Source organism: Sceloporus undulatus, chromosome 4 (assembly GCF_019175285.1).
Source record: "Sceloporus undulatus isolate JIND9_A2432 ecotype Alabama chromosome 4, SceUnd_v1.1, whole genome shotgun sequence".
Lineage (NCBI taxonomy): Eukaryota > Metazoa > Chordata > Lepidosauria > Squamata > Phrynosomatidae > Sceloporus > Sceloporus undulatus.
In genome coordinates this window covers 106,544,133-106,572,019 of record NC_056525.1, presented here as the reverse complement: position 1 = coordinate 106,572,019, position 27,887 = coordinate 106,544,133, and the positions used below count along the sequence as shown (strand labels likewise).

General features: G+C 40.1%; 1 protein-coding gene across 1 annotated transcript in view; it reads left to right on the top strand.

Moving 5' to 3' along the window:
- PLPPR4 (phospholipid phosphatase related 4) overlaps positions 1 to 27,887 on the top strand; it is a 61,926-nt gene that overhangs the window by 26,430 nt on the left and 7,609 nt on the right. The window contains exons 2-6 of the mRNA XM_042464333.1: positions 11,106 to 11,291; positions 17,675 to 17,804; positions 19,119 to 19,314; positions 22,987 to 23,044; positions 26,663 to 26,836. Of these exons, the coding sequence (XP_042320267.1) occupies positions 11,106 to 11,291; positions 17,675 to 17,804; positions 19,119 to 19,314; positions 22,987 to 23,044; positions 26,663 to 26,836 (744 nt within the window). The remainder of the gene's footprint in view (positions 1 to 11,105; positions 11,292 to 17,674; positions 17,805 to 19,118; positions 19,315 to 22,986; positions 23,045 to 26,662; positions 26,837 to 27,887) is intronic.

The following is a 27,887-nucleotide window of genomic DNA, read 5'->3' as shown; positions in this document are numbered from 1 at the left end:
TAAAAGGCCTGAAAATACCCTTTAAAGCATTTTTTACCAAACTTTGGTCCTCCAGGTCTTTTGCACTTCATCTTCTAGAATTCCTCACTGTTGGGTAAGCTGGCTGGGGCTTCTGGGAGTTGAAGTCCAAAAACACCTGGAAGACTGAAGGGTGTCAGCCACTAAATGGCATGAAAAATTCCTTGTTGCACACCCACAAAAAATCTATGATGTAGTTTCTGTGTACAATGAGCCTTTGGTTTGCTTCCAAGACACAACCATGGATACCAAAATCAGTGGATGATCAAGTCCCATGAAATACCGTGGTGTTGTGACATGGTGTCCCTTATACAAAATCACAAAATCAAACCTTCCCATGTGGAACGTATACTTTGTTTAATATTTTCAAGTCGTGGGTGCTTGAATCTTTGGATAGAATGTGTGGATAGATAAGTAAAGATAAAGGTAGTCCTTCAACATGAATGTCTAGTCATTACTGACTGTAAGACTGGTGCTTATCTCTGTTACTAAGCCGAAGAGCCAGCTTTGTCCAGAGACTACTCCGGTGGTCATGACTGCACCAAATGCTGTTACCTTTCCACCGATGTAGTACCTATGTATCTACTTGCATTTGCATGCTTTCGAACTGCTAGGTTGGTAGAAGCTCACCCCATTATGCAGCATTCAGGCCTCAAACTGCCAACCTTCTGGTCTTCCAGTCATCAGCATTGGCATCTTAACCACTAAGCCACTGCATCCCTGGATAGATACAGAGGACCAGTTGTATTTTACTTTTGAATCAGGGCCACAATACTAAATAAAAGGGGGGGGGCTAAATCATTGTAAGTAACTGTTACTTGTAATTCATTATTTGCACATTACAGCTTTGTGTCACAGCACAGCCAGCTGGATCTATTATTTAAGCACCTCCAGCTGGAGAGGGAGGAAAAACATCAACAAACATTATTAGATGAAGTTATGTCCTTCACCAGAAAGTACCCTGTCATTCTTTGAACATGTCTTCTGAGCTGGCCCACTTGGTGGTAATCAGGACTCAGCAATGTTCTTTTAATTAAAATTGTTTATTTCTAAACTGAATAATCCCCTTTTCTCCAACAAGCACTCCAGTTGGTATATAATTTCTAATTCACTTCAGTAGAACAAATCAGTGCAATCAAAACAAAAGTAACAATGCTTGGTAAAAGATTAGGTCATAAAAGAGAAAGAGCACATCAAATTAGAGCAGAAAGGAAACATCTTTACTCTGTGACATCAGTGTGGGAGGCAGAATTTCCAGTGTAAGGGCTATGTCCTGAACTGTTGACCAACCATAAAATAATGTGACTAGACACAATATTTGGGGGTTAAGCAGGGGCCACCTTTATTCACCTAAAACCTTTTTAAAAGTTTGAGACTTGAAAGTGCAGGAAATGAAGCGGGGAGCAACTTGGTATGGTTTTAACTGAGGCACAGATGTCAACCTGTGACACCTCTCCAACCACCCTTGGGCAAAACACCAGACCTTAAGGGCAGTCCAAAGAGATTGGTTGCTAACTCAGATGGTCATTTTGCAAGGCCAACCTGGAGGGCTCCCTCCCAAGCCCTGCTACTTTGTAAGTGAGAGTAAGCCCTCAGGTCAGCCCCAAGGGCAGACTCTTTTACAAGCCCTCTGGCCCCATATCCCATGGAGTCCAACTGTTCACCACAAAGAGGAGCAAAGGTGTACAATGATCTGATATCTTCTCCCCTAACTACATGCCACAGGCAAGGACAAGCATCTGCTTAGTTCCTTTCCATCACCAAGCCTGCCAAAACAGTACACACACCCTTGTACAAATCCCCCAAGAAAATCAAATTGCCTTCTTCCAACAAATGAACACCTTCAGTTCTGTAGAACTCAGTCAGCCAGAAAAGTATGTCTGGATGAAGGAGAAAATGCCCCAACTACCTCCCTATGACTGGATTTCCCTATTCACCAGTCTGCAGGCCAGATCCATCCAGATATCTAGGGTCACCATGCTTGGCATGGCAAAATGGCTGACCAGATAATGGACACCCTAGGCCATGTGTCTGTTATGACTTGGAAATTATGTAGGGCTTGACAGTGTGCGCTGCAGGACTGGGGCAATCCAGGATCAAATCCCCACTTAGATATTCAATGCAAAATTTACCATGAAGCTTTTAGTATACCAACAGAAAGTTCTGTTTATCATACTAGTAGGTTCGTGGTAAATTTTGCACACAAAGTAGATGTGTACAGAGAGAGAGAGAGAATGAATGAAATCCATGTGATTGTTGCTTTGGGAAATAGCTCCTGACAGTGTAATCTTGTACATGTTTACACATAACACCCCTTGTGTTCAGTGCTACTTACTGATAGGACTTATGTACAAAGAATTTATTCTGAATAGCTGTAATTCTACCTTGCTGTGCAGAATCATGCCCATTGTTATCATGGCAGTGATACCCTGTATTGCAGTATTAAACATTCTTGTTTACAGTGCTAGCCAGTCAGCCATATCCCCCTCCAGAATACTTCCTTTCAGCCCAACACCAACATTTCCATTTCTCCACCCAGCAGCAGAGAGTCCATGGCCAATGAGTACCGTATATATTTGACTATAAGTCAACCTCATGTATAAGTCAAGGGCAAGTTTAGGAGTCAAAATTATGGATTTTGATATGACCCGTGGATAGGTCGAGGATAAAATCTAGGAGCATGTAACAAAGGTTCTAAAGGATGATGCAAAGGAAAATAATACCAAAGAACTTACAAAATTCTAGCAGGCATAATTATTTGTGCTCAATATAAAGGCTGGATGGATGAAAGAATAGAGCGGGTCAGTGATTCCAGGGCAGATTACATTTTTGTCTTTCACCAGGGAATGGTTCCTTTTTGAAAAATAAGTGTTAACGTACAGTACTTACAATACCTATATTGACCCATGTATAAGTCAACTCGGGTTTTTTCGGGTCAATTTTTTACTAAAATTTCTAGAGTTATACATGAGTATATACAGTATGTTCTATCTTTATTGGGTTTTTTTATCTATAAGAATGTTTTGTGTTTATTTTAACAGAGTACAATGGACTAGTGCTATGCATTTATGGGTATAAAACAAGAGTAACTACTCTGGATGTTCATGGTAAGATAAAAAGAGGAATTTGAATTTATTGTTTCAAGAACTACATCCAAAATAGGACAGGAGAGAAAACCCTGCACTTTGGTTACAGAAGCTCCTAAAGCTGGTTTCTATATATGAAAGTCCACTTAACCAGACATAAAATCTACATGTGCTGCCTGTCTCTCTCTCTCCAACTGGGAGAAGTGGAAGAAATTTCTTTAGATGCCGCATGCCACAGGAGCGCCAAAAAGCCATGGCAGCGGTGGAAAGCTTTCTTTTTGCACCAGAAAAACACCGGATCGGGACAATGGCATGTGGCTGCTGCTTCCCAATCCAGCAATGAAAGGGGCGGCATCAAGCTGCCCCTTTAGGGCCCTCTCTTTTGGCCCTAGGTTTCCTAGTGCCTAGCATAATGAGCCTTGTCCTATATTTACTGGCACCTATGTATAAAGATAAAAGGAACACTGACAATTCTGGGGCAAAGGAAGCTTATTAGTTATATTGATCATTTTCAAATACATCCATTTGGAAGTAAGGGGCAGTATTTTCAATGAAGCTTATTCCCAGGAAATGAGTTTTAGAATCATATTCTTATTCATTTCTACCCTATATGTTTAGAAACCAATTAACGCCTTTCCCATGATCCCATTGGGCCAAAGTTCTATTTATTTCTCAGCTATGTATTTCAAAAAGGAGCAAAGTTAATTGTTTAAACCATCTCTCCATCAACCAACTAATATTAGCCCACTTGGCTGATTTGTCGGAGTCCTTAAAATTCTAGTATGAAACCAAAAAAAGAATGTCTGCTTTGCAATTAATGCAATGCACATTATCCCATCTAATTATTTCTGACATATTCAAGGTATTTGAAGTTAATTCCTGTAATTGCAAAACTCTGGCTGTCCACAAGCAACACGCCAAATACATATTCATATGTTCAAATATCTACTTGTAACTTTTAGGCTGTTGAACATATAGTACATTTAGGTTTTTGGTTTTTTGGGTGTTTTTTTCCCCGCTTGTTTGCATGTGTGTGTGTGTGTGTGTGTGTGTTATTTTTGGTTATTTAAAAAAAAACAAAGTATCTTATAGTAGAAGAAAGCCATGAAAATAAGTTTTTTATCAGGTTAGCAAATACTAGATTATATCCATATTTGTGTGAAAGGAATAACCAACATTCTCAGGGCATGTTGACACCGGCCATTTAAACTATTTCCCCCTGCCTTCATGGTGCCATTTTCTGCAATACCAGGTCAATGCGTGGAGTGGATGGAGCATTATCACCTTGCAACACCAAAGCCCCAGTTTGAGTGTAGACTATCTTCATGAAGTGAGGCACTGAATTCACCTCATCTCTGCTTTAAAATGGTTTTAAACGATTTACCTTTTGCTCCAGATTTTCCAGGAAAACCCGAAGCATTCCAGGTCAACACTGGGTGGTTTGTTGTTGTTGTTTCTTTGCACAGGTGCCCCACTGTACTGCCCGGCACCAATACTGCTGGGACAAGTCATTCCCTCTGAGATCACAGTGAGGTGTCAGCCATGTAAATGGTGCTGGGCATCTCATTTAATCTCAGAGGCAGAGACTGGTGCCAGCAGCAGTGGTGCCAGGTGGCAGCAGGGGCACATGTGCAGACAGCTGCCCAGTGTTCCTCCAGAGTGTGGAGGGAACAGGTGAATTTGGGTCAGGAACAACCCAGAGTATTCTGGCAAGTGTAGATGAGCCCTCAGGCAGGTGTTGTGGAATCTTTCATGATATTCAGTATCATGAAAAGGCCTAATTGGTTCTTGTTTTTCCCCTTCCTCAGAGCCAGGGAAGTAGAGAGATGTATGTGAGATTTATGTGCCAGAGTGACTTATGTTAGTAAACCTGTGTCAGCCTGAGGGTCAAATTAAAGTTCAGAGACATTCTCAGAGACTTCATTCCAATGGTGGACAGTGGGTAAAGCAAAATAGCACAGCCAAAAATATCAGTGTATTTTGGCTTAAAGTTCTTGTTGCTGGTTACCGGGCCTTGGGATACACTCCATGGACAATGGAGAGGAGAAAACCAGGCAAAGCTGGCACTAAATGTGGAAGGGGTATAACTATCTGAGGAATCCCAGGGTGAAATCCTAAAAGACTATATTGGATTCCAAGGACTCAGTTTCACCACCACTGACCAGTATATGGCATAGAGAGTTGCAATGGGAGCAGACTTCTACTAAAACAAGTCTGGATGCAACCCAGCATAGATTATTATTGCTGGCATCATTATGGCCTGTAATGTGATAGAGCAGGAGCAGAAATCTCCAAATGATGTTTGAATCCAACTCCTGTTAATCTAATCCAGGTTTCTTAATGGCTTAAAATGATAAAAATTATAGTCCAGCAACACCTGAAGGGCTATAGGCTCTCCACATCTGTGACAAAATATCCCCCAACCTCTAAACCTTTGAAGTGTCCTATATACCATCCTTCCCCAATCTTGTACCCTTCAGATGATTTGGGCCCCTTTAGAAAAAAGACAGGTGATAAATAAAATAAATAAAACAATATATTTATTCAAATCCTAGAAAACCTGACCATTAGCCATCTTCTTTGTGTTTAAAACATCCAGATAGTATAAAGTTAAGAAAGCTGTTACAGTCTAATAATTTGGCAAGTATGGATTTGGCAAGCATGGGTCCTTCCATAGCCAAAGTGGCCCATTCACTCACAAGAGGGAGATATCAAAAGACCTGGTTTGCAGAAGATCTTTACAACAAGAGAAAACTTCAGTATACATAGTGTCCACTGAATGTACATTGATAGTTGGAGAACTAAAACCAGAGGCAGGAGGCATGGAATGGTGTATCCTGAGAAATGATGGGACTGGCTGATTGCCTGGGAACCAGGCAGTTCTATTTTCTGCAATATGTATAAGTAAAAGTAGATGTGCCATTTAGGAAGGAACTGAGCAACATATCTGTAACTGTTGTGCCCTCAGTAAAATTGAACTGGAACACAACACCAGACTTTTCTGATACGAAGGTGATTTACCCTGAATCAGGCATTGGTCAGTCTAATCCTGTCCTGTCTCTCCTGACAGGATGAAGCTCTTACAAAACTCTGTACAGTATTTCCTACCATGTCTCTATGCTCCTTTGGATCTAGGACCTTGCTGAGATGCACATAGATCACATGCATTGCTAGCAGTATAACTAGGCAGGACAACATTAGGCTGGAAAGATCAAAAGGTCTGAATCAGTGTGTTTTCATTTTTTTCATATGACCATCTGCATGCAGATTTGTGCAGCTGCCATGATACATAAGGCTCAAACATGATGTGATGGATGTTTATTTACCATTAGAAAGTATCCTCCCAGCATGTTGGACCATGCTACATCAACAGTTCTTCAGTGTGATGTTGCATGTATGTTAGCGGTGTGTGTGCATTCTTCAGGAAAGGATTGAGATAGTGGGAAATGGCAGCATTTTCAGTTTCTTCCATTTAAAAAAAAAGAATTCCCAGAATCCCCCCGCTAACATGCCATAGTAGCCGGGAGACTCTGGGAGTTCTCATTAAATAATAATAATGTAATTTTCTAAACTCTGGAAAATGTCATGTGGGAATAGATTTGAAGTGACTCATCTAGGTGCATTCTATATTCAACAAAACCTCCCCACAGTACTTCAAAACCTTTTAGCATTACAGATCTGTTATGCTAAGACAACCACAGTGTATGAGTCAGTATTTTTTTTAATTAAAAATACCAAATTATTGTAGCTATGGGAGAGCACAGTGGGATAGACTTGCTGTGTTTGACTTACATGGGATTCCAAAATGTCCATGTTTTGCAGGTTTCCTGTGTGTGCCACTGCACATCCTCATGGAGACAATGTTTAAAAAGCTACACAAATGCAGAAAGCAGTGGTTCTCCACCTTGGACCTGTCAAATGTTTTGGACTTCACCTCCCAGAAGCCCAGCCAGCTTGCCCAATGAGAAGGGATTCTGGGAGCTGAAGTCCAAAATGCCTGGAGGACCAAAGGTTGAAAATCACTGTTCTACAGCATATAGACTATCTGTGGGAAATGCTCTAAATCCTACCATTAGTGTCAATTTTATTAATTCAGTTGGATTTGTCTGTGTACAGTATTGTCTTGCCATTTAACAACTGATATTAATGGATTTGCTCTAGTTGGGTAAAGCAACAGGATTCTAGCCTATACAGTGGACACTTGTTATATGCTGGGGTTTGGTTCCAAGATCCCCCATGTATAACAAAATCCGTGGATGCTCAAGTCCCATTCAATATAATGACATAGCAAAATGGTGTCCCTTATAAAAAAAAAGGAAAATCAAGCTTTGATATTTGAAATTTATATTTTTTTTGAACATTTTCAAACCGTGTATGCTTGAATCCATGTATAAAAATCTGTGTATAAGAAGGGCTGACTGTATTCCCCATATAAAGCTGGCCAATTCCACACTGCAGAAATAATCCATCTTGATACCAATTTAACTGACATGGGTCAATGCTACAGAATTCTAGGAACTGTAGTTTGTTGTGGCACCAGAACTCTCTGACAGAGAAGGCTAAATGTCTCACAAAACTACAGTTCCCAGAATTCCACTGCATTGAACCATGGCAGTTAAAGAGTTGTCAAACTGGATTATTTCTACACTGCAGATGCATCCTAAGAGACATTTGGTGAAGATATGAGGAAGGGCCTTCTCAATGGCTTCTCCAAGACTGTGTATCTCCATCTACACTCTGCTCCCCCTCCACTGGTAGACAGTGGTCTTTAGTTACATAGGTTTTTCACTAAGAATCCTATCACACCTCAGCCATAGCTGAGGACCTCCAAACCGGGTCAAATGTAGGACAAGGTTTTAAAATGTAGGACCTTTTTTCTTTTCTTTTTTTAATTTCCTGGCCAGGAATTTTTTTAAAAAAAGTCCTAGATTTTAAAACCTTGTCCTCCTTCTCCTCCCCGGCTTGGGAGGAAGCCTCGGCCTGCTCCCAGGGAGTGTGGGGGCCGCCTGTCATCGCGGCAATTGCCGCAGTGGCAAGTGGCCTCCTTCTCCTCCCCGGCTTAAGAGGAAGCCTCGGCCTGCTCCCAGGCCAGGAAGGAGCACGGGGGCCGCTCCTCATTGCGGCGATCGCCGCGATGGCAAGTGGCCTCCTCCTCCTCCCTGGCCTCACGGAGGCCTTGGAGGACCCCGCAGCTGGAGCTCCAACCACGGAGTCTTCCAAGGCCTCTCTGGGGCCTGGGAGACAGCATCTCCCAAGCCCCAGAGAAGCCTTGTGAGGCTCCACGGCCGCAGAGCCACCCCCAGGGCCTCGCTGGGGGGGGGGGAATCCCAGGGGCGGGGCCAAACCGGGCCGGGACCGTGCGGACCCGCCCCCAGGCAGGATATGGCAAGCCTAATCACACTACACAGCAATAGTGCTATATTCCACTTTAACATCCTATCAAATCCTGTGATTTGCATTTGAAGGAAGAGTATTTACAATTCTCAGCCAGATAGCTCTTGGGCCTCACTAAACTACAAAACCCAGAATTCCACAAGATTTTTTTTTTTTGCCATGACAGTTAAAGTGGAATATATCTCTATAACCATCTAGTGTGATAGGGCCCTAAGGAATTCTTTTGCAAGAGTCTTTTAATGAATGGTGGTTCATGTTCCTTTTTATTATTATTCATTATGCTTTCAGTGGTTTTAAAAACTATTTTAAAGGCCTTTTTATATGCTATTTAATTCATAGGTACAGCCATGTAGAGAGATCTTGTAGCATGAACAGCGCTTTAGAAATAAAGTTTAATAGTAATAATAATAACAACAACAGAAAGCAAGAAGTTGGCAGCATGAGGTTTCATAGACTTCAGTCTACTTCCTCAGATGCTCCACCATAAGCATTTGAGGATGTAGACTGCCGTGTACGAAATCTCATGCTGCCAACTTCTTTCTTTCAGTTAATCTCAAATATGCTGTTTAAGTCAGTTTCCTTTAAATTCAGCTATCTTTAGTCATTACATTTTTTTTTAAAAAAATTAATACTATATTTTTAGCAGTATTCTATTTTAATCTATGTTTAAGACACCTTGGTGCTGCATGGGGGAAAGCCAAGATAGAAATCAATAACATCTGAGGTTTCCCATTTCTCAGGCAATAGCTTTTCTTGTCAGATTAGAGGTGACTCCTGTTAGGTTTCAAGAGCTGACTGGAACATGGGTTCTCAAGAGGGAGAAGACAGGAGAAACCCTACAGTGTGCTTTGGTCATTTCTGATAAGCAGTAGATCCTGCCTAAAGCTATTGGAACTGAAGATTAGAGTACAATTTTAAGCATACGCGGGTATGGTAATTCGGGTTGCCAGTGTAAAAACTAAAGCTGGCTCTTGTACCTTCAATGTTTGTGTTGTCATCTGTTGTTATGTGCCTTCAGGTCATTTCCAATTTATGGTGAACCTATCACAGGGTTTTCTTGGAAAGTTTCTTCAGAGGGGGTTTGCCTTGGCCATCTTCTGAGGCTGAAAAAGTGTGACTTGCCCAAGGTCACCCAGTGGATTTCCAAACTGGGCATTCGAATCCTGGTCTCCAAAGTTATGATCCAACACAGAAACCACTATACCACCCTGGCTCTCTAATGCTTGTGAAGAACAGGGGAGTTCAGCAGGTGCTTGTCATGCAACCAAGTAACAAGCAACACCTGCTGAATTTCCCTTTTCAGCACAACTATTAAAGGAACAAGAACCCTCTCCAGTTTTCACTTGGGCAACTCTATCTACTTTTAACTTGGATCAATGGGAAATGATTTTTAAAAGTGGCAGTGGTAAAGAAGAGACATCGACATCTGAGTCATTACTATTGGTTACAATCTTCTGTACATTTTTATGGAAATACATCAACCATTCATGTTGAGCAAATTTACTTTTAAATTTAGCCCCATCCATTTGTGTGTTTATATTCATCTTCCACTGCTCTTTTTTTGTTTTTAAACTGGATGTGGATGCTTTGAGCTTCAGTCTTTTTGACTATTCCATGCCTGTCTTGGATTCCTGATGAGATTTTATTAACATATTTGATAATTAGCATTGTCTTTGTGATTGGCACTTTTTTCTGCATTTGACAGGATTGATACTAATTATGCAGTCATTATAAATGTTTGATTTTGCCTGCATTTGATTGCTGACTACAAGTAGTATTTGGTAGTCCATATACACTGATTTTATTGTTTAGTAGCTGTTTTGAATCAAAACAAAGAAGGGATACTGAGTCATGTTAAAACTCACATACTTTCAAGTGAACATCCACAGCACGTTTCAGATTCAATTTATTTAATTAAATTTTTAAATTGCTTAATTTTAAGAACTTGGCAAATGTAATTTTTATAGCCATTAAATTGTTTTGTGAAGAGTCACTTTACATTTTAATAGTTTTATATTTGGAAAAAGGCTATATCTATCCTTACAGAATTATTTTAAAGAAAATGTTGACATTGCAAAGTCCAGTGGATAAAAGTTTATAAGGCTGTAAAGCTGTGTTGCTTGTGTGTCTTCATGCTGTTTCTTTCTACAGCTGCTGAAATTAGCCACTGGTTTTTTGAAAGATTCAAAGACCTGAATCTTATTCCAGAAGAGCAGATCAACTGAAGAATCATGAGTCAATGGCTGCATCTATACTGTAAGAACAATGCAGTTTTACACCACTTTAACTACTATAGCTCCTTCCTATGGAATCCGGGGATTTGGAGTCTTGCAAGGTATTTAGCCTTCCCTGCCAAAGAATGCTGGTGCCTTACAAAACTATAAATCCCAAGATTCTGTAGGATGGAGCAATGGCAATTAAAATGGTGTCAAACTGCATTATTTCTACAGAGTAGATGCATCCAGTGTAAGTAAATTCCATTGGGCTAATGTGTCTATTCTAGTTGGGACTAACAATAGACTTCAGACCCAAACATTCATGTGATGCAGATCAAGCACAAAGTGTATGCCTTGCTCTTGACAACTCCTTCTCATATTTCCATTTCAGTTACCCATACTGGCATCTTCTGTTGTTAGCCTCTATTTCCTCGAGCTTACGGATGTCTTCAAGCCAGTTCACTCTGGATTCAGCTGCTATGACAGGAGTTTGAGTATGCCATACATTGAACCTTCCCAAGAGGCTGTTCCTTTCTTGATGTTGCTCAGTCTGGCTTTTGCTGCACCCGCCATTACGGTGAGTCATAGCCTGTTCCAGCCTCCACTCTTAATGCCCTGCTGTGAGTTCTTGCCAAACAAAGTGGGAAGTGCAGATGGTTTGGGATGAAGAATCAATGTATTTGTACTGTATGGAGGGCCAGGGGGAAGAACTCAGTGTGAAACCCTTCAGTAATAAAATAATGTTAGCACATTACCAAAAAGCCTTAGTAAATGCACCATCACTCCTGCATACTCTGCATTCCATTCATTTAAAATATGCATCCATGTTTTAAAGCACTAAACTCCTGGGTTTTTTTTTGGGGGGGGGGATCAAATAACATGTTGGAGGAGGATGGCTGCAGTTTAAATGGCAAGTTGGGTGGAATTAGGGATAGAGGTGTCATTATTTCATCCATGTGGAGCTTTACATCTCCTGCTCCAGGTTTTGTTTTAAAAAAGTGATGGATCAGAAGCCAAGATCCTGCATTAGGAGATCTAATGACAGAAACGTAGTTGCTTTTCTGTAGCTACATCTTCACCAGAACCTACATTTTGACAGCACAGCCCTCCCCACAGCATGGCTATTTCCATGTTACCTGAGAGCAGGGAGTTGAGCAAGGATGTGTCTTTTTGCTATAAGTAGAAAACTGGATGCATTTCTACATAGCCCCCACTCTCCAACAACAGAGAAATAATGATTATGGTGGCAGGGGTTGATGCTGGAAATGTAGATTTCAGGGGAATTTTGGGTCATTGCATGGACCACAGCCATCAAAGTGAATTGTGGTATTGTAAGGCAGACTTACAACATCATAATTACTGAAAAAGTGCCACTCATTATGTTTTATAATACATTACATTTTAAAAACAATTTTTCATGTGGCTGTTTAAGCAAGTAGTAATAATGCATAAACCTTAAGGGAAATAGATAACGAGAAACATCTCACCATTTAAAAATAACAGCAAACACTGGATAGAGTCCCCCGAATCAAAAAGCTTATAAACCCCATGTCTGGTGCTCCTCAGTATGCTGTATCTGCACTGCAGAAATAATGCAGTTTGCCACCATTTTAACTGCTATAGCTCAGTGCTGTGGAATTCTGGGATTTGTAGTTTGGCATGACACCAGAGCTCGCTGACATGGTGGACTAAATATTTCAAAAACTACTAATGCCAGAATTACATAGCACTGAGCCATGACAGTTTAAGTAGTGTCAAACTGCTTCATTTTTGCAGTGCAGACAAGGCCCTGGCTGTTCTTTGGAGAAGCTGAATTCAACATGAAGGTGTGTAATTTCTTTCTTAGATCACTTTTCTATCATGGAGAAGATGTGTCTCTTCTGAGTAGTATCTTGAAGAAAAACAGCCTGAACCAACAAAGAACCCTATAAAAATAGTCAAGTGTATTAAGTTCCCACTAGTTGTTTTTGATCAGAGTCATATCATCATAATGGCTACACTGAGGCAGATTATATTGTTAGAAGCTATTTTTGACTGCTGCTTTTAGCTTGTAAAATCCCCCCAGTTCTCCTTAACATTACATTCTTATGGAATTATACAGCCTTCACTGCCCTCTTTTTGCTGTAAGGGAAATTAGAAAAATCCATTAAGAAACACAATGCAGTGGGGAGGAGGTTTGGTGTTTAGCAGTGACGTCAGACCACAGTATTCTCAGTTACTTGAATACCAGAAGGTCTGCTGTGTCAGCAATTTACTAACTGTTTCTGCCATTCTAACTTCAGTACAGAATTAAAGAGGAAATGCCTCTCTTATATTTTGTTGTTGTGGGTCTTAAAGTCATTTCTGACTCCAGCATTTCACCACCACTTCCACCATTTACTGCTTGAGGCAGCCACCACCTTCTACCTGGTGGAAGAGCCAGCCCTGGTTGAGCATGCATATGGAAACAATCCATCAGCTATTTTCAGTGCAATTTTAAGGCTGCATCTACATTGCAGAATTAATGCAGTTTAACTGCCATAGCTCAACACTATGGAATTCTATGACTTGTAGTTTTGTCAAATATTTAGCTTCTCCTATCAGAGCTGTGGCTTTTGCTGCTACATCAAACTACAAACCCCAGGATTCCATAGGATGGAACTATGACAGTTAAACCAGTGTCAAACTGCATTAATACTGTAGTGTGGCAGCCGCCTAAGGCCTCATTACACTATGGAAATAAACCGATGTGGAACTGATTTATTTACATTAAGTTAATACTTGCCCTGACTGCACTTGGTGCAGTTTACAAGGGGACAGCTGAAAAGCCCATTTAAACTGGTGCAAAAACCAGACCCCTTAGTGCTTCTTTTTTTAAGAGCCACAACAATCCACATCTTTGATAGTGTGACCATGCTATTGAATCAGTTCAGATCATACTGCATCACTCCTGGAAATGGAGATGCCTCCATTCAAATCAATACAGTGGCAAATGTGAATGGCAACAGGGTTAAAATGGCACATAGAGATTCAATTGCAGTAAACATAGTGGTAACACTGAACCGATTTGGAATTGGTTCTGAATCAGTGTGGCGATGAGAATCTCTTTGTTCAAAAAAGGAGGTGTGACTGACCCCAAAGATACACTGAAAAGAAATAGTAAATTCCTTTGGGAGCAACACAAGTTAATAAAAAACAGAACATTCTGTAAATTCATTGTTTCAGGGGTCAAGTAGAATTGTGAGTAAGACATAAATCTAATTGTTAGTCCCAGTTGAAGTCAACTCAGTGAACTGAATATCTAGTAAATCAACACTTATAGGTTTTACAGATGCATTGAGTCTATTCTTTGTTTGTTGTGTGTCTTCAAGTTGTGTGTTTTCAAGTAAACCTAAGGTGAATCTATCACAGGGTTTTCTTGGCAAGGTTCTTCAGAAGGGGTTTGCCATCTTCTGATGCTATGCGAGTGTGACTTGACCAAGGTCACCCGGTGGCTTTCCATGGCCAAACCAGAATTTGAACTCTGGTTTCTAGAGTTCTGTTCTAAGGCTCAAACAGTACACCATGCTGGCTTTCTTGAGTCTCCTCTAGCTGAGATTAATAATTATTTTTTGGCCCAATTAAACAAGCATTCCTTTTTAAATCTTTTTTACAAGAATACAGATATAATATTCTGTAGATGGAAGATTTAACCACAGATAGAAGCATTCAAGAGACTATCTGGACTCATGTATTCAAGAGATGATACAACTACAATAGCTCCAAATCCACAGGCACTTGTGTTATTGCTTATGTAACTAAAACATCACATTTTGCATGTGTAAAAAGGAAGTGTCTGCCAATATGGAAGAATTCCAAGTTTTGCAGAAGTGCCCAAAAAGGAGGGAACTCCCTGCAAAAGCAACGTAATGAAAAGTGAGGATTCTGTGGGAAAGATGGAAAACAGGAGGTGTGGAAATAGAATGGAATATTGTAGAAGAGATTGTGGCTGTTTGGCTGGCTGGCTGAAACAGTGAACAATAGTACTTTGCACTGCATGATTTTCTCCTCACGCATTTTCACAGTGTGCTTTCATCTCAGAATTAATGTACTTTATGTAGATACATTCCTATGGAGAACAAGCCCTCACCACATAGCAGGGATATAAAACCTCAACTATTTCATCTTTGCATATGGGGATGAATAATTATTATTGCTTTCTTCCCACTGTGGAAAAAAAGAATGTTCCTTCACAGTATTTTCTCCATATTCAAACATCTCAAAGTGTTTCAGAGGAATTATTCTGCAAGGAAAAATGTGCAGGTTTGTTTCGGGTTTTGTTTTTGTTAACTGTTTTCTATGCAGAAAACTTGTTTTCTGGGGGAGCTCATTTTTCTGCACAGAAAGCAGGATATTTTTACAAAAAAAATATCATTTTTGCAAATCCTACACAAGACCAAATATGAAGAGAAAATTTTCCTGGCTTCATAAAGTCCAAAATCCTCTATTGCAGTTGTGAACAGGTAACCTAAGGTTACACAATTGTGACTGTTATACATGATTCCTATGTAGCCCCTCATTTAGTCTCCCAAGCCTCACTTACTGGAAGGCAGCTACTGTGATTGACAGATTTGTTCCAATTTCAATCAGGAAGCAGTTGGTGGACAGTCCCACTCCTCATTTGTGAGTGATCTCCAGTGCAACAAGAAATTGTGGCAGAGGTCCTGCTTCTGTCTGAGATTTCTCATGAGAGGAAATAGGACCATCAGTCAGCTGCTTCCCAAGGGACAGGAGAATAGCCCTCAATTGATCACATCAGCTGCTATTGATAAGTGGGGAGGGGAGATTGGGATGGGATTCACTGCATAGCACCATAACCAGTGGCATCACTAGGGGGTATGGGGTATGTACTACACCAGAGGTAAGGTGACACCTGGTGTTCCCCCCCCCCCCAGCTGCGGGTGGTGCAGTGCTGCTACCAGTACCAACTCCTTTTCTGCTCTACTGGCTTTCTGGTTTGCCCAAGCTAACCAAAGCATCAGGGAAGGAAGGGCAGGCACATGCAAACATGCCCCCCACCTTTTCTAGTGCCTTGGCAAGCTTGCCTGAGATAGCCAAAGCATCAGGAGAGAGGAGTGAGACAGAACACCTGTTCCCGTCTCTTCCCCAGTACCTTGGCTAACTTGCTTAAGCAAGCCAAAGTATTAGGGAAGGAGGAATGAAGATGTGCAGACTTGCCACTCCTTCCTTCCCTAGTGCCTTGGCTGGATCATGGCTGGTATCCATGGGAAGACAGGTGGACAGGGCAGGGCAGGCTGCCACCACCAACCCTGACCCCAGTATCTACACCAGATGACACCAATGTTTGATATGCCACTGACCATAACTACAATGTTTATGCATCCATAAATCCCATACAGGATTCTGGTCCCATTTTTCACCCTGGAAATGAATAATTATGAATATTGCTTCCATCCGTACCTTGTGGAATATTTGCATTGTGTTAGTGCTGCCAAATGTCTTTTCTGTTCTGTTGTGCTGCTGCTTTGCCTTGGCAGTCCTCATAATTTCTTGTTTTGTTTTTGATGGACATTTGTGATCAAGCTGGACTGTAATATCACCAACAATATCAGGCCAGTCACCATAGCAGATGAAACTCAATGACAGTGAGCATAAAGCTGAGAAGACTCAAAAGAAAACAACAGTACATAGAAGAACAATAGTACCAAAGGGGGTGGGGGGTGGAAGAGCTTTACAACTAATGTTGAAAATTGCATTAAGAAGGGGGAGCATTTTCACATTCACCAAAATGTGATGTAGTGGTTTGAGCACTGGACTACAACTCAAGACCAGGGCTGAATCCCTGCTCAGTCATGGAAAAATACTGAGTAACCTCAGGCAGGTCACACACTCTCAGCCTCAGATAAAAGTGAGGGCAAAGCCCCCGTGAATAAATTCTGCCAAGAAAATAATGTGATATATTCACCTTAGGGTTGCCGTAGGTCAGAAATGACTTGAAGGCACACAACATTATTAGCCCTATGTTGCACTGATAGAGCTGCCGAGGGGGGGGGGATGCAAATACTAAAAAAAATACCCAATATAGAAACAAGAAAACATCTTGGTTAGCATAATCTTCTGTGGAACTATTTAGTAAGTTTGTGGGGGGTGATGTTCCAGCTATTGTACACAGAAAACATGGCAAAGAAGGTCAGGTCATCTCATGCAGTTGCAGAAAATATCACATGCCTTTTAACTGTCAGGGTCTTTTTGATAGCTGTTTTTCACTCTTCTTATGCAGTCTAATTATTCTACTCCATAGATTCCCACAATCATGTCTGGTTTATTGTTAAGAGCCCTGGTGGCACAGTGGTTAAATGGCAGTACTGCAGCCACTCACTGGCCATCTCTCGGGGGTGCTTTGATTTTGAGTTCATGATCATGAAAATTATAATCCAAAACATTTAAAGGGCCAAAGTGCCCCCCAAGCATATTATATTTGCAAATTTAAAATATGAGTTCAACTCTCCATACTATTTTTAAAATTATTTAATAGCCTTGGGCTTGCCGATGTATTGTTCCAGAGTCCCTTTTTTTTCAGCGAGAATGTTTTTGTGCAAAGGCAGGCCTGTGTAGACGTTTATTTTCTTGTGAAGATTTTATAATTATTAAAATGATTGTAGTCTGCCTTTCAGTCCCAAAATCCACAAACCAATTTCCAGATCCTAGCTCAACTGTAATCTCAGTCAATGGATCAATATATCGCTATGACAAACAAGACGTTTTCATGATAATGAACATACAGCACATCGTGTGCTAACATTTTCTCTGCCCTCGCTCAGGAAATCTGAATCAGTAGGTGTCTATGAAGCAATGTTAATAACACACACTTTGTTGATTGAAGGTTGTTCTACCTCAGTTATGTATGAATCCTTTCAATCAAGTCTTGGTTTGGTCAAATAGCTGTTATAGTTATCTTATACCCTTGCTTTTTCATTGTAGATCATGGTGGGCGAAGGCATTCTCTACTGTTGCCTTTCAAAACGGCGGAACGGTATCGGCACAGAGCCCAATATTAATGCAGGGGGCTGCAATTTCAACTCTTTCCTCAGGAGAGCTGTCCGTTTTGTTGGTAAGTTGTAGCAAGTCCTTTTTAATGAAGAATTCCTGGTGTTGATGCTTCTTTAGACATGGTCTTTTAGGCTTGGATGAGCATGTTGCAACTTCAGCTCTAACAATACAGAAACTTGAGGGAGTGGATTTAAAATTACCTTCACTGTGGGGATACCGTCCAAAATGGCTTTGTGTTGCCAACTGATTTCTCTACTCCTCGCAACATTTTACACTAGACACTATGAAGATTGAGGCTATCATGAGAATCCATGCTTCCACAACACTTCCTGTCCCTTATGGTCATGGGATGGTTGGGAAGATTCAAAATGCAGTGGTCCCAAAACATCTTGTGAGACATTTGCTATTTTTAAAATTGGAGATTGCTGGTGGCGGTGGTGGTGATTCACTTACAAAATTTCTAGCATTTTCTAAGTGATATCTGAAAATTAAAAGCCTCTACTCATAGGTTTCATAATACAACAGAGATGGAAAGAGGGAAGGGAATGGATGGTGGGGTAACTAGGGAATCTAGAATATTGAGATAATATGTTGCATGGTTACATAAACTCTGCAAGTATAATATATCTAGACAGTTTTCCTTGTTTATTCAAACATATGAATATTCCTGTAGTACAAAGTAGTCCATTCCAGCAAAAACATTTCCACGAAATGCCTGTTTGAATGTTTCTAATACTTGGAAAATTGTCCAACAGTTGACTTAAAAAAAAAAAGTTTCAGGCTAAGGCCCAGAGTTGATTCAGTGCCCACCTGCTGGAATGGACTACTTTGTACTACAGGAATATTCATATGTTTGAATAAACAAGTCTTCTTAAAGGCAAAGGAAAACTGTCCAGATATATTATACCAGCCACCACAGAATCAATTACAAGTGTATACAGCTTGGGACACAGATCTGTCTTCAACATCCACCATCTCAGGTGTCCCCTCCTCACTTTATTCTACCTAATGGCAAGGCGAGCCCTTATGATAATGTTGGCTTTTTTTTCCTAAAAGAAAGAGTTTCACACCTATGGAGAACATACACAGAGGTATAGCCGAGATGTTGCAAAGAGAACCTTTTTAAAAATCTAACATTTAAACACTGTTTAAAGTCCTCTGTGAAAACCATTGAACCACTGTCCTGTGTGAAAACAGACATTTTTTTTTGAACCATTATTTAAAAGGTGGCAGAGCCACTCAGTCTCTCTCCTATCATGCATCTAGACAGACAGATTTAGGCAGCAAGCCACCAGTTTATCATCCCTGGACAAAAATGAAGCACTGTATCTATTCTTGCAAAGATCTAAGAATTTTTTTCCTGCTTCTTCTTTAGGTGTCCATGTATTTGGCCTTTGTGCCACAGCTCTCATCACTGATATTATACAGCTGTCGACTGGGTATCAAACACCATATTTCCTGACTGTATGCAAGCCTAACTATACATCCCTCAATGTATCCTGCTCTGAAAATTCTTACATTGTGGAGGATATTTGCTCAGGACCTGATCCCATGATCATCAATGATGGAAGGTTAGATAGAAGCAGATACTTTTAAAAGAGTATGTGCATTCAGTCTTTTTTGTTGAGAATCAGGAATGTGTTGACATCTAATTTTATACAAATCTATATATGTGTATCTTTCAATAACAGTAAGACTAGGACATTATTCACTGCCATTTCATGATGGCTGCATTTATTATTTCTAGGTTTTTAAAAAGAGAAGTCGTGTTTATCTGTCTCATTAGCTAAAAAGGTTCCCAAAATGGCTTACAGATAGCAGTAGTAAGACAGTCCCTCAGACTTACAGTGTAAAAGTTCTGGCACACAAGCAAAAGTGGATAGGAATGGAGGAGGAAAAAACTAGAGAAAGCCAAACCAAAGGCATCTTGTCTCTGAACAGAGGTGATAGAAAACCCCAGCTTCTCTTTAGTCCTTCTTTTCTGCAGCCTAGGCTGCAGCCTAGGCTGAATCTACGCTGCAAAAATAATGCAGTTGGACACCACTTTAACTGTCATGGCTCCATGCTATGGAATCCTGGGATTTGTAGTTCGTTTTGGAATCAAAGGTTTCTGATATGGAACCCTGGTGGCGCAGTGGTTAAATGTATTGCAGCTCACAAACCACAAGACTGTGAGTTCAATACCAGCGAAGGACTCTGGGTTGACTCAGCCTGGCATCCTTCCAAAGTCGCTAAAATGAGTACCCTGCTTGTTGGGGGCAATTAGCTTACACTTTGTAAACCGCTTAGTACATCAGCAAGCGGTATAGAAATGTACTTGCTATTGCTTATATTGATAGAGAAGGCTAAAATATCACAAAACTACAAATTCTAGAATTCCATATTGAGCCTTGGCAGTTAAAGTGATATCAAACTTTTCTGCAGTGCAGATTCAGGCAAGGAAAGGCATCTGGTAACTTTGGACCTGTAGAGTAATCCAACTCTTTTCTTTTTTGTATCACAGCTGCGGCAGATGGTATGAGAGCTATCCAGGTTCTGAACTTTAATTCCCAATGTAGATGCAGTATCTGGATAGCTCTTCTGCAACCTGGAGCAGCTGTGGTAGGGCTGCCATTAAAACTGAAGACCCGCTGTTAAAAGCAAAACCAGATTATCCCCCACCATGCAACTCCAGTGTCACCAGCATTCTCTGGCTTTGTGAAGGGACTGCCAGCCAGGTGACAAATGAGAGAAGCCGAAGCAATGGAATTTTAGCTTATAGTGCAACTAAAAACTGATACAAAATGGTTGAACAAATTCCTTCATAATGATACAGAGTAAACAAGTTACAGACGGCAATGGAGGAGAGTGCATGAGAGGAGCAAAATGTCTCTCATTGACAAGATGGGTCAAAAACACAGCAAATTCTAGTCTTTCTCCATCAAAACATTTGATTCATATCCACAGTGGGATTTTTAAACTTTTTAAATTAAAGTTATAAATACGGTATAAGGACAATTGATTGTACAAATTCTTCTTGCTCTGATGCTGTCTCCCCAGACTGTATTCAACTGAGAAAGATGTTTGCAAAGGAGATTCATATTGCCTGTCTGCAAGTTCATTAAAATCCTATACAGTATTGGCTTCAACAGGACACATGGCTACATAAAAACATAATGACCTATAAACACACATCCAGATGAAAGCACTTGCCACTAGCAGGATGTGATTGGGGCCAGGGATTTCATGAATTATTCAGGAAAGACTAACATACTAAGAATAACATTAGAAATATGGGTTGACCTCTGTTCTTTTAAATTATATGTATATAATCTTCAGAGCTGTGTAGAAACCCATTTACCCTTAAGATTGCATTGACATTCTAACCGGGCATGCAATGCATGTTAGGTTGCCATCTATTTCCTATGTATATTTCCCATATATAAAGGTCAGTACACATTCTGTTGCTTTTGCATATGTCACGCAGTGTTGAAGGACCTTTTCTGCTTAGTAATCAGGCAGCAGTTTTTAAATCTGGTTTGGGAAATGTTCTTTATAGCAATAATCTTTTTTGCATGGTTTTAAAAAAGAGGAATGGAGGATTACAGTTTTACTTTAAAAGAGAGAAAGCCTTCCCTCTCAAAAACAGCGGTAGAGAGAGAGGAAGAAAGGTTAAGCACTCTACAAACTACCAGCCAGTTGTGCAGCTGTTCTTCACCTGTTAAGAGTACCCACATCCTATAGGTGCTGCTAATGGACATCTATTTCTACCCTTAGCTATGCTAAGGATTAAGCGTCAAATTATTTGCTTAGAGCATAATGTTTCCTTATCTCAGTATGGCTCCCCAAGCAATGAAATTATGGCACTGGGTCTTAATCAGCTTTCCAAACATTACATATTGTAATATAGCTGTATTGAACTAAGAGACTGTGTATTATATGATATGCCTTCGAGTTGATTCTGAACTATGATAACCCTATCATTCATGGTTTTCTTGGTAAGATTTTTTCAGAGGAGGTTTTACATTGCCATCCTCTTACGCTGAGAGAGTGTGCCTTGCTCAAAATTACCCAGTGGGTTTCCATGGCTGAAACAATGCAGTTTGACACAGTTTAACTACCATAGCTCAATGCTATGGAAATCTGGGATTTGTAGTCTGTTGTGGCGCCAGAGCTCTCTGACAGAGAAAGCTAAATATTTCATAAAACTACAACTTCCAGAATTCCATAGCACTGAGCTATGGCTATTAAAATGGAACCAAACCACATTATTTCTGCAGTGCAGATTAGACCCTGGACTCTCGAAGTCCTAGGCTGCACCTGCACTTCAGAAACAGTGCAGTTTGACACTGCTTTTTTAACTGCCATGCCTCAGTGCTATGGAATTCTGAGATTTGTAGTTTGTTGTGGCAGAGAAAGCTAATTATCTCAGCAAATCCCAGGATTCCCTAGCATTGAGCCATGGAAGTTAAAGTGGCATCAAACTACTGTACATTAACTCTGTAGTGCAGATGCAGCCCTAGTCCAACATGCAAGCACTATACTACACAAGTCCATTCTATTGCTCATGGTGTCACATAAATCAGGTTTTGGTAATCTGTGGTTCTCCAGTCATCATTGAGATAAAGCACCTAACCTCTGCATTTGCAAGCTGTGCCAAAGGTTTCCTTGTCAGTGAAGACATATATTAAACCCTGGGATATATGGGGCAAAACGGAAACACACTAACTAATGGGATTGTGGCCATCAGTTTAGCTTCCCTTCCAAACCAGCCAGTGACCAGATATACAAAACTGGTTACACATGAGCAGTCCAAGGAGTGACTTGATGCCAATTTTGAAGCAAAAGATACAAGGTTTAACTAATAGGTGAATTATTTCTTCATATTCTTCATATCATTACTGAAGTTAATAAATTCATCTGTTCCTAGACTATTGTGCAGTACTAATTCTTTTGTGTAATTTCAGAACTTTGTTCCTTTGTTCCCCAAAAAGGTCAGACCATTTGACTTTGAGAAGTTTAAGCAGTGTTATTGAAATATGTTATTTTTGTTAATATGTGTTAATATAAGATAGCAGCGATTCTCGCTAAAATACCAAAAGGGGAATTTTTAATTACCCATAATGTAATGATCATTTCCCTGATTACATCTTGTACGTTAAATATGATTTCTGGACCACCTAATGCTTTGGTTATTTTTAAACCTGCTCTAGCAGAATGTCTTTTTAAGTGAGAAATTTAATTTGAGTGCCCTTCCTTTACAGAAAGTCATTCCCTTCACAACACGCCACCCTGGCAGCCTTTGCAGCTGTGTATGTCTCGGTGAGTAATTAAAACTCATTGTAATAATGGGAGATGTCAGAAGGCCATTTCATGTCTAACCCAAAACAGGCTGGTAAAGAAGAAAGAGATATAAATGTGTGCTATACATATTTGGCTGTGACAGAGGCTCACCAGGAAGAGGTCTCCATCAAGCATCCAGGTGAATAATATAGCATCACTGGAGAAATTCATCTTATTTATAGCACCAAATTTTGGATGACCCTCTACATGGCAGTGCCACTGATGCCAAATTCGCAACTACTTTTGGCACTTCCTCAAACCTCTTTGTTTGCCAAGCTATTTTAATTAGTCAATTTGGACTGTTTTCTTGGCTGCTTTTTCTGACTTTATGGCATGTTTGGGCATTCAATTCTATATAACATTGACTGTTTTAATTTTATTTATACACCATGATGCTTATACCATTTGTAAGGATGGTGAATTTAAAATGTTTCCATCCAACAAGCAAGCAAATAGTGAATCAATCAGTATTAATAACAACAACAAAACCCTTCTCTGGCTCATTTTTTTTCTGGAGACCTGTGATGTTAAAAAATGGAAATTGGGAGAGGAAGGTTGGTGGGAAACAAGGTGAGCCCTACATCAGACAGAGTGAAGAAATAACTTCAGACAGCAGACTTGGGATGTAAGGAAAGAACAGCAAACCATTAATTATTATTATTGTATTATTTTTACTGCCAAGGAGAGAGACAGTGGTTTGTGGAATTTTCTGTTACATGTACCAAAATAACATGCTTGTTTTGGGGTAGTATGCATCTTCAGTTGGCTTCCAGAGGGTTGCAGGGGGGTATCCCTATCTCAGGTCCCAAGCATACTGCAGAAATAATCCAGTGTGAGACCACTTTAACTGAACAGGCTCACTGTTAGGCAATTCTGAGGAGTGTAGTTTTGTGAGACATTTAGCCTTCACTGTCACAATAAACTACTGTTCCTAGGGTTCCCTAGCACTTAGCCAGGGCAGTTAAAGCAGTCTCAAACTGGATTATTTCTCCAGTGTGTTTTGGACTTCAGAGAGTAAATTTTTTCTGAAAGAGTTCCTTGTGTAAAGCACCATGCTTAGCCAATATTTTCTCCTTTGAAAAAGAATAAAATTATCTTGAGAACAGTGTATTAATGTGCAGCCAATCCCCACTAATGTAAATATCTTAGATTTCTCCATCATTTGCATCAAGTGAAAAAACCGATTAAAGTCTGAAAATACACATCCGCAATCAAGGAGCATGTGAAAAGAGTTGAGAAGCTTCTTTCAGTTCATTCAGTGAGGCCTTTGAAGCTGACACTGCAAATTCAGAATGAGAAGCTGTGGATCTTTCATTGTGCAATCTTATACATGTAGACTAAGATCTCTTTCACACTACACACAGTGATAGCACTTTGATGCCACTTTTAACTGCCATGGCTTCAGCCTATGGTATCTGGGAATCGTAGTTCGGTGAATTGTTTGAGTTCTATGGCAGAGAATTTTAATTACCACACAAAACTACAAACCCCAGGATTCCACAGGATGGAGAGATGGCAATTAAAATGATGTCAATATGCATTCATTGTGTACTACATAGGAGACCTTAGAAATAAACCGCAATAAACATAAAGGGCTTTCTTCATGGTTAATGAATATAGGATGAGGCATCAACTTCAGATCCAGATTCTGAGTAATGAAATAAATTTGAGTGATACTATTTTTATCCTCCCAAGGATGTATTATGTACTGCACTGGATGTAAATCGACTAATTAAGCCTGACTAATTTTGTTTACTCATACTAACTGTGACACTGGCTGTGTGTGACAATTAAATAATGTTAAACTCTTCAGTCGTATTGCAAAAAAGTAGCTGAAAATCTAGATGTATTACTACTCCTTAATAGCATTGGTGGGCATGTTTGTTTTCTGAACTCTTCCTCTTTAAAAAAAAATACTTTGCTGATGAGTAATAATGTTAATAACTGCATACTGCTTCTAAGTCCATAGAATATAATCTTCTTCTGTATGTTACAATGCTGATTGTTGCTATTTTGACTTCTGAGGAAAGGAATGGCTTCTGAGCCCTACAGTCAATGGAATCAAGAGGGGCATTGTGGATTGGCTAATCATCACCACTGCCCTCTAGGGTGACCATGTAGCCTACTTTACAGAGGGTAATCCTTCATTTGGTAGCATCCTCCTTCGAAGACCAGTAGAAAGTTTAACAACAAAAACCTTTAGAGGGGAGAACTGCAGGAGTCTCAACATTTCTCATCAACAGAAGCTGGAAAGATTGTCTAGTCAAAGTCTTTACTTCCAAAGAAAGATGTATTGTGTTTTCATTTATGTTATAGCCATGACCGTTCGATGTGTATCTCTCTATATCCGTTAGCATATGCAAAATGGTTTCATCTTTTCCCCTTTTTTGATAATAATATCTAAATCAGAGTGGCATAGGAGAAATAAGATGGAGATACCATGGCAACCTTCCTTTCACACCAAACCATTCTTTCATCTAATAAAACTAATTATTTCCATTTCTCATTTGCTCTGGCAGTGGGATTGTTCACTTATTCTGGGTCCAGTCTGGAGCATTATGCCCTGGACTGACCACAACAATAATCACGTGCACCAGGCTAAAATCGATGAGATACCACATCATTGTGTGCATGGGCCAACTAGGTTGACACCTCATTGGCCCATCCCCTGTTTTTGGAGCCATGTAAAACCTGCCCAGTGCACTGCTGCTTCTGCCAAGGACAAACACCCAGGCACCCAGAAACAGGATCAACAAGGAATCTGGACACCTGTTTCTGTCCACAGTAGAAGCCAGCAGCATGCTGAATAGGTTTTACACAGAGCTCCTGCTCACATGGCTCCTAAAACTGGCCATCCCCTTTCCCTGCACTGCTCAGCATGGGAAAGGGGGATGGCACAGCTCTTTTTATGTGGATAACTGGACTGGGCTGAATGGCACCTGATCCAGCTGTTCATACACCAAAACAATCTGAGGTAACTGGAGTTTTGGGGAAACATCATGCTTTCCCCAACTTTGCTTAGTTCAGAGCAAAGTCAACAACAACAAAAAAGCCATGGATCCTCCTGGAAGTAGCTGTATGTCCTCAGGACTGTCAGCATCAGTTTTAGTATGGTATATTTCACTGGTGTAGACAAGCCCTGATTTTCAATTTGAGTACAGCACCTCACTGATTCACTGAATGCTGGTTTATGAAACCCATCCTTTCTCTAAAAGTCCAAACATGCAGAGGGAGACTCATATCCAATATGAAGTCAAAGGCTTTCATGGCCGGCATCCATAGTTTTTTGTGGGTTTTTGGGGCTGTGTGGCCATGTTCTAGAAGAGTTTATTCCTGACGTTATCCAAAACTTGGGAAAGTATTACGTTTTAGATTACAATACCCAGAATCCCCCAGCTAGCATAATTATTGGTCCTACTGACTGACAGAATATGGGAATTGTAATCTATTAAACCAATTTTCCCTGGCTCTACTCCTATCCCTGTAATCTGTCAACAACAGGTTTCCCCATCTGGTTTGCTAGCTCACATAAATAAACAAGAAAGCACTTCATCTGGGAAATTACACTAAACTTTTAAAATGTATTTCTTTTTAAAGATGTACTTCAATTCAACATTAACTGACTCCTCTAAGCTTCTGAAACCACTTCTGGTATTTGCATTTATCATCTGTGGGATTATTTGTGGACTGACTCGCATCACCCAGTACAAAAGCCATCCAGTTGATGTTTATTGTGGCTTTTTAATTGGGGGTGGAATTGCCCTTTACTTGGTAAGTATCAGGCAAGTATTCATAAATGCCTGTGTCTTGATAGCTAATTGCCTTTTAATTAAGAAGTCATATGTTTCTTTTAGATGTGTAATAACAGATTATGTTCACTGTGACTTTCTGAAATCAGATGAGGAAACATGTGACACACACATAAGATGATGAACTGTGAATTCCATCATCCTTCACCGCTGCTTTTACTGGCTCACACTGATGGGAGTTGTGCCCCAACACTGGAGCCTAAATCCAGCTGTCAGTTCCAGTTTAAGTAAACCTACTGAATCAATAGGAACAAATCAATCAAGACCTATCTAAATTCCTTTGATTCATCAGTTCTACTCCACTTGGGACTAACAACTGGATTTAAGACCTGAAGAGTCACACTCCAATCAACTTGTTTTTGCTCAGAAAATGCAGGTGGTTGAACAAAATACTTTTCTTTTTTTACACAAAGCAACTGCTCATCAGAGCTTGGAAAAGTTACTTTTTGGAACTGAAATGTCCAGAATTTTCCAGCCAGCATGGCCACTCACACTAAGACTATGATCTCTTAATGTTTCACCAGTAAACATATAGTATAACATAGAGAATAGAAATTGCCCATAAACAAAACTGAAAGTATTAGAAAAATATAAGCATTTGTTTTATATTTTAAAATATTGTATGAAATTTTTTTTTTTAAATTCAGTTTTGTTTATGGGCAATTCCTATTCTCTGCATTTAATTTTTCACTCACACAGCATGATTGCCTCAATCTGATTAGATTTCTGCTCAAAGGTTATGCCCTTTCTTTCGCTTAATAACCATGTAATGTGATATCTTTATGAAAGACAAATTCATCAGTTTCAAATCAGTTTGTGGAGAACCACAGCAGAGTTTGAGATGCACTCTATTTGCAGTCAATAAACCATTTACAAGAACCCAAAACAATACATTGCACTTCTGAGGAGAGGAGGGAGATGGGGACACTGAAGAATACTAAGGAATTGTGCATGGCAGGGAGTTGACTGGATGGCCCTTGTGGGCTCTTCCAACTCTATGATTCTATCATTTT